Source organism: Staurois parvus, unplaced genomic scaffold (assembly GCF_062004578.1).
Source record: "Staurois parvus isolate SC_StPar_1 unplaced genomic scaffold, SC_StPar_1.0 ptg002424l, whole genome shotgun sequence".
Lineage (NCBI taxonomy): Eukaryota > Metazoa > Chordata > Amphibia > Anura > Ranidae > Staurois > Staurois parvus.
The window spans coordinates 45,273-62,268 of record NW_028320220.1 but is presented as its reverse complement, the minus strand read 5'-3'; the positions used below and the strand labels follow the sequence as shown (position 1 = coordinate 62,268).

Genomic DNA, 16,996 nt, shown 5'->3' with positions numbered 1-16,996 from the left:
ACTTCTCTCTGCACAGGACCGTCATCGATGGAAGTGGAGTCCTAATACAGGCGCTCCTCGGGATACGAATTTAATGCGTTCCGCGGGACTTTTCGTATTGCACAAAATTCGTAAACCGAAACGCAGCTTCCCATAGGAATGCATTGACAACTAATGAATCCGTTCCGTGCGACAATCGTCACACAATCTGGAATGTTTGGCGGGATCCCGGCGGTTCCAAACCGCGAGGCGCGAATACGTAACTCAATAATACTGCGACACCTTCCGCTCAGCTGACACCCACAGAGGAAGATTTTTATTTCAGAAATGTAAAAATATTTTATGGTCAAAAAAGGAGTTTGGGACAAATGAAGAAATTCAGCGTTTCATAAATATCAGAGTTCTGTCTTCTCCCGGCTGGAGTCCGATTCTTCCTGTGAGAGAAAATGAGAAATAACAACAAAAAATGCATAAAAAATACACAGGATACGCAGGATATGATGTCACGGGATGCCGATATATACCTCAATAGTCACAAAAGGGTGCAAATCCACTTTGTGTGCACCAAATGTCTGTGCAAACCCAGATATTGCCTTGTAAAAGTAGCAGTGACATCAGAAAGTCTCATATACACTATATTGCCAAAAGTGTTCCAATCCCCTCCATACCATGCGATTCAGGTGTTCCAATCCCCTCCATACCATGCGATTCAGGTGTTCCAATCCCCTCCAAATCATGTGATTCAGGTGTTCCAATCCCCTCCATATCATGTGATTCAGGTGTTCCAATCCCCTCCCAATCATGTGATTCAGGTTTTCCAATCCCCTCCATATCATGTGATTCAGGTGTTCCAATCCCCTCCCAATCATGTGATTCAGGTTTTCCAATCCCCTCCATATCATGTCATTCAAGTGTTCCAATCCCCTCCATATCATGTGATTCAGGTGTTCCAATCCCCTCCATATCATGTGATTCAGGTTTTCCAATCCCCTCCCAATCATGTGATTCAGGTGTTCCAATCCCCTCCCAATCATGTGATTCAGGTGTTCCAATCCCCTCCATATCATGTGATCCAGGTGTTCCAATCCCCTCCATATCATGTGATTCAGGTGTTCCAATCCCCTCCCAATCATGTGATTCGGGTGTTCCAATCCCCTCCCAATCATGTGATTCAGGTGTTCCAATCCCCTCCCAATCATGTGATTCAGGTGTTCCAATCCCCTCCCAATCATGTGATTCAGGTGTTCCAATCCCCTCCCAATCATGTGATTCAGGTGTTCCAATCCCCTCCCAATCATGTGATTCAGGTGCTCCAATCCCCTCCATATCATGTGATTCAGGTGTCCAATCCCCCCATATCATGTGATTCAGGTGCTCCAATCCCCTCCATGGACACAGGTGTATACAATCAAGCCCCTAGACATGCAGACGGCTTCTACAAACATTGGTGAAAGAATGGGTCGCTCTCAGGAGCTCAGTGACTCCAAGCGTGGTCCCGTGATAGGTGACCACCTGGGCAATAAGTCCATCCGTGACATTTCCTGGCTACTAAATATTCCACGCTCAACTGTTAGTGGGATTATAACAAAGTGGAAGCCACTGGGAACAACAGTCCCTCAGCCACCAAGTGGTAGGCCACGTCACATGACAGGGCGGGGTCAGCGCAGTGTAAAGTTCGGTGGAGGGGGGATTATGGTGTGGGGGTGTTCCTCAGGGGTTGGGTTTGGCCTCCTAGTTCCAGTGAGATAGAGAGATACAAAGTAACATTGTTTATAAACATCGATGAGATGGAGATAGAGTTAGTTCCTTGTGATCACATCAGCACTGTCACACAACTAATTGTCTCCTTGTGCTGCTTCCCCCTCCCCCAGTCTTAGCTCTGCTGTAAATTCAATACATGTTTATATCTGTGTGGGGTGACATGTGTTGGAGGTTCCGTGTTTGTTCCGTGTTTGCTCACCGTGAAATCCCCGGACAGGAACTTGTGGCAGAATTCTTTCACCCTCTGGGCTGTGATCTCCCCGCTTGGCATGATCAGTTTTGATTCGCTCTCCGTGTTGTAGATCGATATCAGAGGGAGATCGCTCTTCTGCAGCTTGAAGAAACCGGCAATCTTCTCTGTGTACGGCTTCCCCAGATCCATCTTCACAAAGAGAACCTGAAGAGGACACCAGAATCACCGATCTGAGCGAGTCAGCTATGGAGTATTACATCGATCGATCTGTGACACCATACATGTCATCCCCGGGTCTCGGAACTCTCCTCTCCTGAAATACTCTGCTCTTCTGCACTGCTGGAGGACTCCTCTCCTTCCTCTATAACTCTCCTCTCCTGAAATACTCTGCGCTGCTGGAGGACTCCGCTCCTTCCTCTATAACTCCTCTCCTGAAATACTCTGCACTGCTGGAGGACTCCTCTCCTTCCTCTATAACTCCTCTCCTGAAATACTCTGCACTGCTGGAGGACTCCTCTCCTTCCTCTATAACTCCTCTCCTGAAATACTCTGCACTGCTGGAGGACTCCTCTCCTTCCTCTATAACTCCTCTCCTGAAATACTCTGCACTGCTGGAGGACTCCTCTCCTTCCTCTATAACTCCTCTCCTGAAATACTCTGCACTGCTGGAGGACTCCTCTCCTTCCTCTATAACTCCTCTCCTGAAATACTCTGCACTGCTGGAGGACTCCGCTCCTTCCTCTATAACTCTCCTCTCCTGAAATACTCTGCACTGCTGGAGGACTCCGCTCCTTCCTCTATAACTCTCCTCTCCTGAAATACTCTGCACTGCTGGAGGACTCCTCTCCTTCCTCTATAACTCTCCTCTCCTGAAATACTCTGCACTGCTGGAGGACTCCTCTCCTTCCTCTATAACTCTCCTCTCCTGAAATACTCTGCACTGCTGGAGGACTCCGCTCCTTCCTCTATAACTCTCCTCTCCTGAAATACTCTGCACTGCTGGAGGACTCCTCTCCTTCCTCTATAACTCTCCTCTCCTGAAATACTCTGCGCTGCTGGAGGACTCCGCCCCTTCCTCTATAACTCCTCTCCTGAAATACTCTGCGCTGCTGGAGGACTCCTCTCCTTCCTCTATAACCTCTCCTCTCCTGAAATACTCTGCGCAGCTGGAGGACTCCTCTCCTTCCTCTATAACTCCTCTCCTGAAATACTCTGCGCTGCTGGAGGACTCCTCTCCTTCCTCTATAACTCTCCTCTCCTGAAATACTCTGCGCTGCTGGAGGACTCCGCTCCTTCCTCTATAACTCCTCTCCTGAAATACTCTGCACTGCTGGAGGACTCCGCTCTTCCTCTATAACTCCTTTCCTGAAATACTCTTGCACTGCTGGAGGACTCCTCTCCTTCCTCTATAACTCCTCTCCTGAAATACTCTATGGAAAGAATACGGCGCAGGACTGAATTACTGACCTTCCCCCGCAGCTCGTTGGCGGCCTCTCGCAGCTCCTTTATGATTTCTTCTTCATTTTGAACATCCTGGTCAGTGAAGAAGAGAAGGTGGACTCAACCTTGCAGGCGATTAGCCGATGGCAGACTGATAATAACAGGAAGGAGTGACAGTTAGCCGGAGATCTCTTTTGGAATGTCAGTTGTAGGGAGGATAATAGGGGGCAAAGATGGAGGAGGACCGACCAAGATGGAGGAGGACCAGAGCAAAGATGGAGAAGGACCGGAGCAAAGATGGAGGAGAACCAGAGCAAAGATGGAGGAGGACCAGAGCAAAGATGGAGAAGGACCGGAGCAAAGATGGAGGAGGACCGGACCAAAGATGGAGGAGGACCGAGCAAAGATGGAGGGAGGACCAGAGCAAAGATGGAGGAGGACCAGAGCAAAGAATGGAGGAGGACCAGAGCAAAGATGGAGGAGGACCAGAGCAAAGATGGAGGAGGACCGGAACAAAGATGGAGGAGGACCAGAGCAAAGATGGAGAAGGACCGGAGCAAAGATGGAGGGCACCCTCAAACCTCCAAAATACCTCGGCTACCCTCCCCCCTCCCTTACTGCACCAACTACCCTCCCCCCTCCCTTACTGCGCCAACTACCCTCCCTCCTCCCTTACTGCGTCAACTACCCTCCCCCCTCCCTTACTGCGTCAACTACCCTCCCCCCTCCCTTACTGCACCAACCACCCTCCCTCCTTCCTTACTGCGTCAACTACCCTCCCCCTCCCTTACTGCGCCAACTACCCTCCCCCCTCCCTTACTGCGCCAACTACCCTCCCCCCTCCCTTACTGCGTCAACTACCCTCCCTCCTCCCTTACTGCGCTAACTACCCTTCCCCCTCCCTTACTGCGCCAACTACCCTCCCCCCTCCCTTACTGCGCCAACTACCCTCCCTCCTCCCTTACTGCGCCAACTACCCTCCCCCCTCCCTTACTGCGCCAACTACCCTCCCTCCTCCCTTACTGCGCCAACTACCCTCCCTCCTCCCTTACTGCGCCAACTACCCTCCCCCCTCACTTACTGCGCCAACAACCCACCCTCCTACCTTACTGCGCCAACAACCCACCCTCCTCCCTTACTGCGCCAACTACCCTCCCCCCTCACTTACTGCGCCAACTACCCTCCCCCCTCACTTACTGCGCCAACTACCCTCCCTCCTCCCTTACTGCGCCAACTACCCTCCCCCCTCACTTACTGCGCCAACTACCCTCCCCCTCACTTACTGCGCCAACAACCCACCCTCCTCCCTTACTGCGCCAACTACCCTCCCCCCTCACTTACTGCGCCAACAACCCACCCTCCTCCCTTACTGCGCCAACTACCCTCCCTCCTCCCTTACTGCGTCAACTACCCTCCCCCCTCCCTTACTGCGCCAACTACCCTCCCCCCTCCCTTACTGCATCAACTACCCTCCCCCCTCCCTTACTGCGCCAACTACCCTCCCTTACTGCACCAACTACCCTCCCTCCTTCCTTACTGCGTCAACTACCCTCCCTCCTCCCTTACTGCGCCAACTACCCTCCCCCCTCCCTTACTGCGCCAACTACCCTCCCCCCTCCCTTACTGCGTCAACTACCCTCCCTCCTCCCTTACTGCGCTAACTACCCTTCCCCCTCCCTTACTGCGCCAACTACCCTTCCCCCTCCCTTACTGCGCCAACTACCCTCCCCCCTCCCTTACTGCGTCAACTACCCTCCCTCCTCCCTTACTGCGCCAACTACCCTCCCTTACTGCGCCAACTACCCTTCCTCCTCCCTTACTGCGTCAACTACCCCCCCCTTCCCTTACTGCGCCAACTACCCTCCCTCCTCACTTACTGCGCCAACTACCCTCCCTCCTCCCTTACTGCGCCAACTACCCTCCCCCCTCACTTACTGCGCCAACTACCCTCCCCCCTCACTTACTGCGCCAACTACCCTCCCTCCTCCCTTACTGCGCCAACTACCCTCCCCCTCACTTACTGCGCCAACAACCCACCCTCCTCCCTTACTGCGTCAACTACCCTTCCTCCTCCCTTACTGCGCCAACTACCCTCCCTCCTCCCTTACTGCGTCAACTACCCTCCCCCCTCCCTTACTGCGCCAACTACCCTCCCCCCTCCCTTACTGCGCCAACTACCCTTCCTCCTCCCTTACTGCGCCAACTACCCTCCCTCCTCCCTTACTGCGTCAACTACCCTCCCCCCTCCCTTACTGCGCCAACTACCCTCCCCCCTCCCTTACTGCGCCAACTACCCTTCCTTCTACCTTACTGCGCCAACTACCCTCCCCCCTCCCTTACTGCGCCAACTACCCTCCCTTACTGCGTCAACTACCCTCCCCCCTCCCTTACTGCGCCAACTACCCTCCCTTACTGCGCTAACTACCCTCCCCCCTCCCTTACTGCGCCAACTACCCTCCCTTACTGCGCTAACTACCCTTCCTCCTCCCTTACTGCGCCAACTACCCTCCCTTACTGCGCCAACTACCCTCCCTCTTCACTTACTGCGCCAACTACCCTCCCTTACTGTGCCTACTACCCTCCCCCCTCCCTTACTGTGCCAACTACCCTCCCCCCTCCTTTACTGCGCCAACTACCCCCCCTCCTCACTTACTGCGCCAACTACCCTTCCTCCTCCCTTACTGCGCCAACTACCCTCCCTCCTCACTTACTGCGCCAACTACCCTTCCTCCTCCCTTACTGCGCCAACTACCCTCCCTCCTCCTTTACTGCGCCAACTACCCCCCCTCCTCACTTACTGCGCCAACTACCCTTCCTCCTCCCTTACTGTGCCTACTACCCTCCCCCCTCCCTTACTGTGCCAACTACCCTCCCCCCTCCTTTACTGCGCCAACTACCCCCCCTCCTCACTTACTGCGCCAACTACCCTTCCTCCTCCTTTACTGCGCCAACTACCCCCCCTCCTCACTTACTGCGCCAACTACCCTTCCTCCTCCCTTACTGCGCCAACTACCCTCCCTCCTCACTTACTGCGCCAACTACCCTCCCCCCTCCCTTACTGAGCCAACTACCCTCCCTCCTCCCTTACTGAGCCAACTACCCTCCCTTACTGCGCCAACTACCCTCCCCCCTCCCTTACTGCGCCAACTACCCTCCTCCCTCCCTTACTGCACCCTCTATCCGACCCTCCCCACTTACTGCCCTCACTACCCCACACAGGCGTCCGTATTCCCCCAGGATAGTCCAGAAGCGCACCATGTGATCTCACCATGGGGTTGTACTCCGCCACCAGCCTCAGATCATTGATGGTCAGGAATCGGTACAGTTTGGCTGTGTTGATGCCTTCATTTTCCTTCACCACCAAGTCATCCCGCCAGTTGTCAGCCTGACATTCAGAAAACATAAAACCTCAGAATTACTCAGCAGAAGAATTTCCAGAAGTTTATGTCAGAGCTGGACGCTCCGGATTTATTTTAATGACGGGGTGCAGCCAACATCCTTCAGGTCTTCATCCTACCTTCCCAGCATGCCCGGCTCCCCAGTGTGCTTCCGAAAAACACATATTGGGAAACGGTGTTCCCTTCCCTCCCCGAGATCCCCGAAAATATTATTGGGGGGCACCTTGATGGGCCAGGAAGGAGAAGATACAATGTTTAATGAACGGAAACCTCAAACAGCAATAAAATACGCCACAAAGAGAGAAACATTGTAGCGTCTATTCACATGTTGTGTGAATGGAAACTCTTTTTTATCCGTTGTTTAAAAAAAATAAAATAAAATGACAAAATATACCAAAACAACAAGTTAAAAAAATGAGGAAAGGGCAAAAAATACATATTTTGTTTTGCATTTTGCCCTTTGTCTTTCTCTTTCATGTATTTATTTATTGCTTATGTTGTTATGTGAGATTTTTGGACAATAGAAAATAAAAATGGGGTCATATTACTGACATAAAAATGATTTTTAGCGTATCTCGCTGTTACCTGTTAAGAAACATCAACAACAACAAAAAAGTGCCAATAAATAAATACATTCATTAATAAATAAACTTCCAGCGCATTGTTTGCATTTTTTCAAGGTGCGATTGTCACACTTTTCTTTACATGTAGTCTAAAAACACCCAAACTAAACCTATACCACATAAAAAAACACCCAGTGTGTGTGTGTGGGGGGGGGGGATGGGGCGGTAGAGGGAAGGCTTCTCCTCACCTTGCGGAAGATGGTGACCGCGTTGGGGGACTCACCTTGCGGAAGATGGTGACCGCGTTGGGGGACACACCTTGCGGAAGATGGTGACCGCGTTGGGGGACTCACCTTGCGGAAGATGGTGACCGCGTTGGGGGACTCACCTTGCGGAAGATGGTGACCGCGTTGGGGGGCTCACCTTGCGGAAGATGGTGACCGCGTTGGGGGACACACCTTGCGGAAGATGGTGACCGCGTTGGGGGACTCACCTTGCAGAAGATGGTGACCGCGTTGGGGGACTCACCTTACGGAAGATGGTGACCGCGTTGGGGGACTCAGCTTGCGGAAGATGGTGACTGCGTTGGGGGACTCACCTTACGGAAGATGGTGACCCCGTTGGGGGACTCACCTTGCGGAAGATGGTGACCCCGTTGGGGGACTCACCTTGCGGAAGATGGTGACCGCGTTGGGGGACTCACCTTGCGGAAGATGGTGAGCGTGTTGGGGGACTCACCTTGCGGAAGATGGTGACCGCGTTGGGGGACTCACCTTGGGGAAGATGGTGACCCCGTTGGGGGACTCACCTTGCGGAAGATGGTGACCCCGTTGGGGGACTCACCTTGCGGAAGATGGTGACCCCGTTGGGGGACTCACCTTGCGGAAGATGGTGACCCCGTTGGGGGACTCACCTTGCGGAAGATGGTGACCGCGTTGGGGGACTCACCTTGCGGAAGATGGTGACCCCGTTGGGGGACTCACCTTGCGGAAGACGGTGACCGCGTTGGGGGAATCACCTTGCGGAAGACGGTGACCGCGTTGGGGGACTCACCTTGCGGAAGACGGTGACCGCGTTGGGGGACTCACCTTGCGGAAGATGGTGACCCCGTTGGGGGACTCACCTTGCGGAAGATGGTGACCGCGTTGGGGGACTCACCTTGTGGAAGATGGTGAGCGTGTTGGGGGACTCACCTTGCGGAAGATAGTGACCGCGTTGGGGGACTCACCTTGGGGAAGATGGTGACCCCGTTGGGGGACTCACCTTGCGGAAGATGGTGACCGCGTTGGGGGACTCACCTTGCGGAAGATGGTGAGCGCGTTGGGGGACTCACCTTGCGGAAGATGGTGACCGCGTTGGGGGACTCACCTTGGGGAAGATGGTGACCCCGTTGGGGGACTCACCTTGCGGAAGACGGTGACCGCGTTGGGGGAATCACCTTGCGGAAGACGGTGACCGCGTTGGGGGACTCACCTTGCGGAAGACGGTGACCGCGTTGGGGGACTCACCTTGCGGAAGACGGTGACCGCGTTGGGGACTCACCTTGCGGAAGACGGTGACCGCGTTGGGGGACTCACCTTGCGGAAGACGGTGACCGCGTTGGGGGACTCACCTTGCGGAAGATGGTGACCCCGTTGGGGGACTCACCTTGCGGAAGATGGTGACCCCGTTGGGGGACTCACCTTGCGGAAGATGGTGACCCCGTTGGGGGACTCACCTTGCGGAAGATGGTGACCGCTTTGGGGGACTCACCTTGCGGAAGATGGTGACCCCGTTGGGGGACTCACCTTGCGGAAGACGGTGACCGCGTTGGGGGAATCACCTTGCGGAAGACGGTGACCGCGTTGGGGGACTCACCTTGCGGAAGACGGTGACCGCGTTGGGGGACTCACCTTGCGGAAGACGGTGACCCCGTTGGGGGACTCACCTTGCGGAAGATGGTGACCGCGTTGGGGGACTCACCTTGCGGAAGATGGTGACCCCGTTGGGGGACTCACCTTGCGGAAGATGGTGAGCGTGTTGGGGGACTCACCTTGCGGAAGATGGTGACCGCGTTGGGGGACTCACCTTGCGGAAGATGGTGAGCGTGTTGGGGGACTCACCTTGCGGAAGATGGTGACCCCGTTGGGGGACTCACCTTGCGGAAGATGGTGACCGCGTTGGGGGACTCACCTTGCGGAAGATGGTGAGCGTGTTGGGGGACTCACCTTGCGGAAGATGGTGAGCGCGTTGGGGGACTCACATTGCGGAAGATGGTGACCGCGTTGGGGGACTCACCTTGCGGAAGATGGTGACCGCGTTGGGGGACTCACCTTGCGGAAGATAGTGACCCCGTTGGGGGACTCACCTTGCGGAAGACGGTGACCGCGTTGGGGGAATCACCTTGCGGAAGATGGTGACCGCGTTGGGGGACTCACCTTGCGGAAGATGGTGACCCCGTTGGGAGACTCACCTTGCGGAAGATGGTGAGCGTGTTGGGGGACTCACCTTGCGGAAGATGGTGAGCGCGTTGGGGGACTCACCTTGCGGAAGATGGTGACCGCGTTGGGGGACTCACCTTGGGGAAGATGGTGACCCCGTTGGGGGACTCACCTTGCGGAAGATGGTGACCGCGTTGGGGGACTCACCTTGCGGAAGATGGTGAGCGTGTTGGGGGACTCACCTTGCGGAAGATGGTGAGCGCGTTGGGGGACTCACATTGCGGAAGATGGTGACCGCGTTGGGGGACTCACCTTGCGGAAGATGGTGACCGCATTGGGGGACTCACCTTGCGGAAGATGGTGACCCCGTTGGGGGACTCACCTTGCGGAAGACGGTGACCGCGTTGGGGGAATCACCTTGCGGAAGACGGTGACCGCGTTGGGGAACTCACCTTGCGGAAGACGGTGACCGCGTTGGGGGACTCACCTTGCGGAAGATGGTGACCCCGTTGGGGGACTCACCTTGCGGAAGACGGTGACCGCGTTGGGGGAATCACCTTGCGGAAGATGGTGACCGCGTTGGGGGACTCACCTTGCGGAAGACGGTGACCGCGTTGGGGGACTCACCTTGCGGAAGATGGTGACCCCGTTGGGGGACTCACCTTGCGGAAGATGGTGACCGCGTTGGGGGACTCACCTTGCGGAAGATGGTGACCCCGTTGGGGGACTCACCTTGTGGAAGATGGTGAGCGTGTTGGGGGACTCACCTTGCGGAAGATGGTGAGCGCGTTGGGGGACTCACCTTGCGGAAGATGGTGACCGCGTTGGGGGACTCACCTTGGGGAAGATGGTGACCCCGTTGGGGGACTCACCTTGCGGAAGATGGTGACCGCGTTGGGGGACTCACCTTGCGGAAGATGGTGAGCGTGTTGGGGGACTCACCTTGCGGAAGATGGTGAGCGCGTTGGGGGACTCACCTTGCGGAAGATGGTGAGCGCGTTGGGGGACTCACCTTGCGGAAGATGGTGACCGCGTTGGGGGACTCACCTTGGGGAAGATGGTGACCCCGTTGGGGGACTCACCTTGCGGAAGATGGTGACCGCGTTGGGGGAATCACCTTGCGGAAGACGGTGACCGCGTTGGGGGACTCACCTTGCGGAAGACGGTGACCGCGTTGGGGGACTCACCTTGCGGAAGACGGTGACCGCGTTGGGGACTCACCTTGGGGAAGACGGTGACCGCGTTGGGGGACTCACCTTGCGGAAGATGGTGACCGCGTTGGGGGACTCACCTTGCGGAAGATGGTGACCCCGTTGGGGGACTCACCTTGCGGAAGATGGTGACCCCGTTGGGGGACTCACCTTGCGGAAGATGGTGACCGCTTTGGGGGACTCACCTTGCGGAAGATGGTGACCCCGTTGGGGGACTCACCTTGCGGAAGACGGTGACCGCGTTGAGAGAATCACCTTGCGGAAGACGGTGACCGCGTTGGGGGACTCACCTTGCGGAAGACGGTGACCGCGTTGGGGGACTCACCTTGCGGAAGATGGTGACCCCGTTGGGGGACTCACCTTGCGGAAGATGGTGACCGCGTTGGGGGACTCACCTTGCGGAAGATGGTGACCCCGTTGGGGGACTCACCTTGCGGAAGATGGTGAGCGTGTTGGGGGACTCACCTTGCGGAAGATGGTGACCGCGTTGGGGGACTCACCTTGCGGAAGATGGTGAGCGTGTTGGGGGACTCACCTTGCGGAAGATGGTGACCCCGTTGGGGGACTCACCTTGCGGAAGATGGTGACCGCGTTGGGGGACTCACCTTGCGGAAGATGGTGAGCGTGTTGGGGGACTCACCTTGCGGAAGATGGTGAGCGCGTTGGGGGACTCACATTGCGGAAGATGGTGACCGCGTTGGGGGACTCACCTTGCGGAAGATGGTGACCGCGTTGGGGGACTCACCTTGCGGAAGATGGTGACCCCGTTGGGGGACTCACCTTGCGGAAGACGGTGACCGCGTTGGGGGAATCACCTTGCGGAAGATGGTGACCGCGTTGGGGGACTCACCTTGCGGAAGATGGTGACCCCGTTGGGGGACTCACCTTGCGGAAGATGGTGAGCGTGTTGGGGGACTCACCTTGCGGAAGATGGTGAGCGCGTTGGGGGACTCACCTTGCGGAAGATGGTGACCGCGTTGGGGGACTCACCTTGGGGAAGATGGTGACCCCGTTGGGGGACTCACCTTGCGGAAGATGGTGACCGCGTTGGGGGACTCACCTTGCGGAAGATGGTGAGCGTGTTGGGGGACTCACTTTGCGGAAGATGGTGAGCGCGTTGGGGGACTCACATTGCGGAAGATGGTGACCGCGTTGGGGGACTCACCTTGCGGAAGATGGTGACCGCATTGGGGGACTCACCTTGCGGAAGATGGTGACCCCGTTGGGGGACTCACCTTGCGGAAGACGGTGACCGCGTTGGGGGAATCACCTTGCGGAAGACGGTGACCGCGTTGGGGAACTCACCTTGCGGAAGACGGTGACCGCGTTGGGGAACTCACCTTGCGGAAGACGGTGACCGCGTTGGGGGACTCACCTTGCGGAAGATGGTGACCCCGTTGGGGGACTCACCTTGCGGAAGATGGTGACCGCGTTGGGGGACTCACCTTGCGGAAGATGGTGAGCGTGTTGGGGGACTCACCTTGCGGAAGATGGTGAGCGCGTTGGGGGACTCACATTGCGGAAGATGGTGAGCGTGTTGGGGGACTCACCTTGCGGAAGATGGTGAGCGCGTTGGGGGACTCACCTTGCGGAAGATGGTGAGCGTGTTGGGGGACTCACCTTGCGGAAGATGGTGACCGCGTTGGGGGACTCACCTTGGGGAAGATGGTGACCGCGTTGGGGGACTCACCTTGCGGAAGATGGTGACCGTGTTGGGGGACTCACCTTGCGGAAGATGGTGACCGTGTTGGGGACTCACCTTACGGAAGATGGTGACCGTGTTGCTCTTTATCTTGTAGTGTTTTAAGACCTCCGGGGTGGTGCTGGTGCCGTAATCCCATTGTGGGTGACTTTTCACCAGAGTCTCAAAGTACTCTATTTCTGGTTCCTCTAAATCCTGCAAATGAAACGGACATGAAAACTCCGGAATTTCTTACTTTATGCAGACACTGGCCCTGATAATTGTCTTCACGCTAACAGTATACACGCTCAGGACATGCTGTATACATATAATAGTTTGATACATAGTTATTATTTCTTCAGTATTAAGTTATTTTGAATTTATTAAGGTCAATGCTAAAAAAAACAAAAACAAATATGTAAAAAATATTGTATCTTTTTCTTTTTAATTAGGTAAATTTGAAATGTTTTGTGTAACCAGTAGATGGCGCTCTACTCTTTTTTTTCTCACATTCAGCTATTTCAGCTTTTAGCTGTGCTAGAGTCACTAGACTGAGAATCCTTCGACGTGTATTAAATGTTTACTTGTAACATATATATATATATTCCCTTTAAATTACATAACATTTGTATTTGATGTCTCTGATTATTGGACAGAAAAATAATATAATGGTGGCTTACTGTAAAAAATCCGACCACGGCTATGTCAGTGGAATCGATGAACGCTTTGGCTGAAGGCACATCGGATAATACTATGGCTTTTTTTTCAGGAGCTGGAAGACAGAAAATAATTAGTGTACTGGCTATTCATGTAAATTCATGACATATTTACTATATACATATATGTGTGTGTGTGCGTGTTTTGCCACTGGACCATTCGCAGCTCTAAATGATGGTAATAGTGCTCCTCCTGGAAAGCTTTGGGATGGAGGATGAGGAGGACATGTGATGGGGGAGATGGGTCTGGAGGAGGGCATGGGATGAAGAAGGAGGAGGACATGGGGTGGGGGAGATATGACTGGAAGAGGAGGAGGAGGAGACATAGGATGGAGAAGGAGGAGGACATGGGGTGGGGGGAGATATGACTGGAAGAGGAGGAGACATGGGATGGAGAAGAAGGAGGACATGGGGTGGGGGAGATATGACTGGAAGAGGAGGAGGAGGAGACATGGGATGGAGAAGGAGGAGGACATGGGGTGGGGGGAGATATGACTGGAAGAGGAGGAGGAGGAGGAGACATGGGATGAAGAAGGAGGAAGACATGGGAGGGAGAAGATGGGACTGGAGGAGGAAAAGGAGGGCATGGGATAGAGAAAGAGGAGGACATGAGATGGAGAAGGAGGAGGACATGGAGTGGGGGAGATGGAACTGGAAGAAAAGGAAAAGAAGGACATGGGATGGAGAAGGAGGAAGGCATCGGATGGGGGGAGGGGTGGTGTTGAACGAGGAGGGCATGGGATGGAGAAGGAGGAGGACATGGGATAGGGGTAATTGGAATAAAGGAAGGGGAGGACATGGGGTGGGGGAGATGGGACTGTAGGAGGAGAACATGGAGTTTTAGAATGAGGAGGACATGGCTTGGAGGAGATGGGACTGGAGGAAGAATAGGAGGACATGGGATGGAGAAGGAGGACATGGGAAGGGGAGATGTTACTGGAGGAGGAGGACATGGGATGGAGAAGGAGGAGGATACGGGAAGGGGAGATGTTACTGGAGGAGGAGGACATGGGATGGAGAAGGAGGAGAACATGGGATGGAGAAGGAGGGGAACATGGGATGGAGAAGGAGGACATGGGAAGGTAAGATGTTACTGGAGGAGGAGGACATGGGATGGAGAAAGACATGGGGTGGGGCAGATGGGACTGGAGGAGGAGGACATGAGATGGGACTTCGTGGGATGGCCAGTGGGTGGGCCCTGAGGAATGTTGGTGGTCAAGCCAGGAAGGGCTGAGGCCTAAAGCTGTGTAAGGGGCCCAAACGTTCTGATGGCTGCCCCGGCAGACACACCTTGGACCCCTGCTAGTAAACTGGCAGACATTCTGTGTTGCTTGTGCACGCGTGAGAGATCCTGCAATCACCCTCCTGGGATGAATGATGGAGAAATCCAGAAATCCCAGGAGGCAGTTTGCAGGATTGCTCACATGCGCAGAAACGCCACAATGGACCACAAAATGATCTTCTGCATTCCTACGCATGTGTGAGGTCCAGGGTATGTCATTGTCAACTAGGTGAGACTGTCGGACCTGAACTTCAGGGGGAAAAAATGCATTTTTTTTTTTCTGCAATTCTGTTCTGAAGAAGCGATGAAGGCGGGGGAGAGCAACATAAACAAGGGTGAAGGCCCGCTGCAAGAACATTCTAGAAACATTTGTCACATTTTATTTTCAAGCCCAATGACCATAAAATGAGGCAACAATTTGAATTCATTCCTGACGTTGCGATGGATAGAGGAAGGACCCCGGGCCCCGAGCGTTGGATGATCCCGGAGTGGACCTGCTCCGGGTCTGGCTGCCTTTGGTCAGATGGAAAGTTTTATGGAAGATAAAATCCGACCAGAAGGAAACGTTATTACTATTCCAGCCACAGCCCTCAGTGGGAAAACGGCCAGCTGGGCCCCTGGAGACATTTCCTGGCAAAACTCCGGAAAATATTCACTTGTTACTATTACAAATTCTGCTTAACGAGGCCCGGGGGGGGGAGGGGGGGGCGCCGTCTGCTCCCACTGGACACTCTTTTTCCATTTTGTTTTAATGAGGAGTGATTATAATAATTTCCTTCCATCTCCCGGGACGCCGGATCTGTCTCTCCGCACCTGACGCCCTCCGCCTGGCAATACGTGATGTAATGTGTGGCAGATGTTGTTTTACAGAGATAACAAACCTGCAGACAGGTGAAGGATACCGGGGTGAGTCCGCGCAATGTGAATACTGATACATTGAAAGAGGTATCTGTATGAGGGGTTTCCACCATCCCTGTGCTGAGATCCCAGGTCTGTACACCTGCTGTGCCCATTATGAGGGACTCCCACTATCCCTGTGCTGAGTTCCCAGGTCTGTACACCTGCTGTGCCCATTATGAGGGGTTCCCAACATCCCTGTGCTGAGTTTCCGGGTCTGTACCCCTGTTATGCCCTTTATGAGGGGTTCCCACCATCCCTGTGCTGAGTTCCTGGGCCTGTACATCTGCTGTGCTTATTATGAGGTGTTACCCCATCCCTACACTGAGCGCCCTCATCTGTATACCTTTGGTGCTCATTATAAGGGGTTCCCATCATCTTGGCTCTGATTGCCCATTATGAAGGGTTTTCACCATCTTTGCATTTTGTTCCTTGGTCTGAATACCTGCTGCGCCCATTACGATGAATTCCCCTCCCTGCATTCCACCGGGTTCCCGCTGTGCCCACCCCTTAAAGGTGACTTGGTGAAGCCACCCATGTGTTCTAAAAATAAAAGGGGTAAGCTTTACCAAACCATAATTCTAGGACCCCTCCAGAAAATCACCCTAACTGGGGTTCCTTTTCTTCCATGTATCTAGAATATGAACTCAAAGGTCTTCTACCTGGTTGTTTAGCCCCTTGAAATTGCCCTCTCATCCCTGTAGCCCCCCTCACCTTTCTTCATTGAGACCAACACTGTAGATAGAAGCTCATGGTGGACCTCCATGGATGATAAAAGAGGTCCTCAGCTTTAGCCATCTGCTGTATAGATTTCAGATTCACTCTACTTCTTCTCTGTAATTTGTTTCAGGGCCTTGAAGAAAGAAGCCCAATCATTGCCTGAGAGCATTGAAGAGGAGAGCTCTCAGATGGGTCGAGGTTTGGACAGTTCTTGGAGAGCACATGGCACCATCACCTTTTTCATCCAGGTCTGATATTTACATTTTAAAACCCTACATCATTATCATATATCATTTACCTTCAATGGAAGTGCTGTTCCCCTCCTCCGTACACAGCGAAGTCTTCAACAAATTGAGAAGAAGCATGACGGATATGGCAGAGACCATTATTCTGTCCATTGTGTCTGGTGGTGGCTGGTCGTTGCTCCTGGTATTCAGAAGTGACTCACTGTACAGAGAAGTGGTGACGAAGCCGAGGACCTCGAAACTCTGAGAACTCAACACCTGTTCGCAAATTCTACTCGAATCGAGATAACAGGCCAGAGGTGACTGGCGGAGACCATGCTGATTTCATACACGGCTTTCACTGAGTACAGCTGGGCCATTCAGGAGGAATCTCATTATTTAAGAACTTTGGAGATGATCAGAGAAGTTCCTACAAGATCCAGTTGTACTGAAAGGACCATAAATGTGTTATTTGATATGAAGTTTCACTCGTAGCAGCAGCCGAGCATTG

The 16,996-nt window shown here is 54.0% G+C and overlaps 1 protein-coding gene across 1 annotated transcript; it reads right to left on the bottom strand.

The window, feature by feature from the left end:
• Nucleotides 1-268: 268 nt before the first annotated feature.
• On the bottom strand, nt 269-16,689 carry LOC149430891 (endoplasmic reticulum resident protein 27-like). Its single transcript, XM_089665951.1, has 7 exons — nt 16,560-16,689; nt 13,327-13,418; nt 12,725-12,862; nt 6,572-6,758; nt 3,401-3,492; nt 1,940-2,137; nt 269-413 (listed from the first exon to the last, which is right to left on the bottom strand). Exons 1-7 carry the CDS (start codon nt 16,657-16,659, stop codon nt 375-377), a joined length of 846 nt encoding a protein of 281 aa, XP_089522077.1. The 5' UTR covers nt 16,660-16,689; the 3' UTR covers nt 269-374.
• Nucleotides 16,690-16,996: the final 307 nt, after the last annotated feature.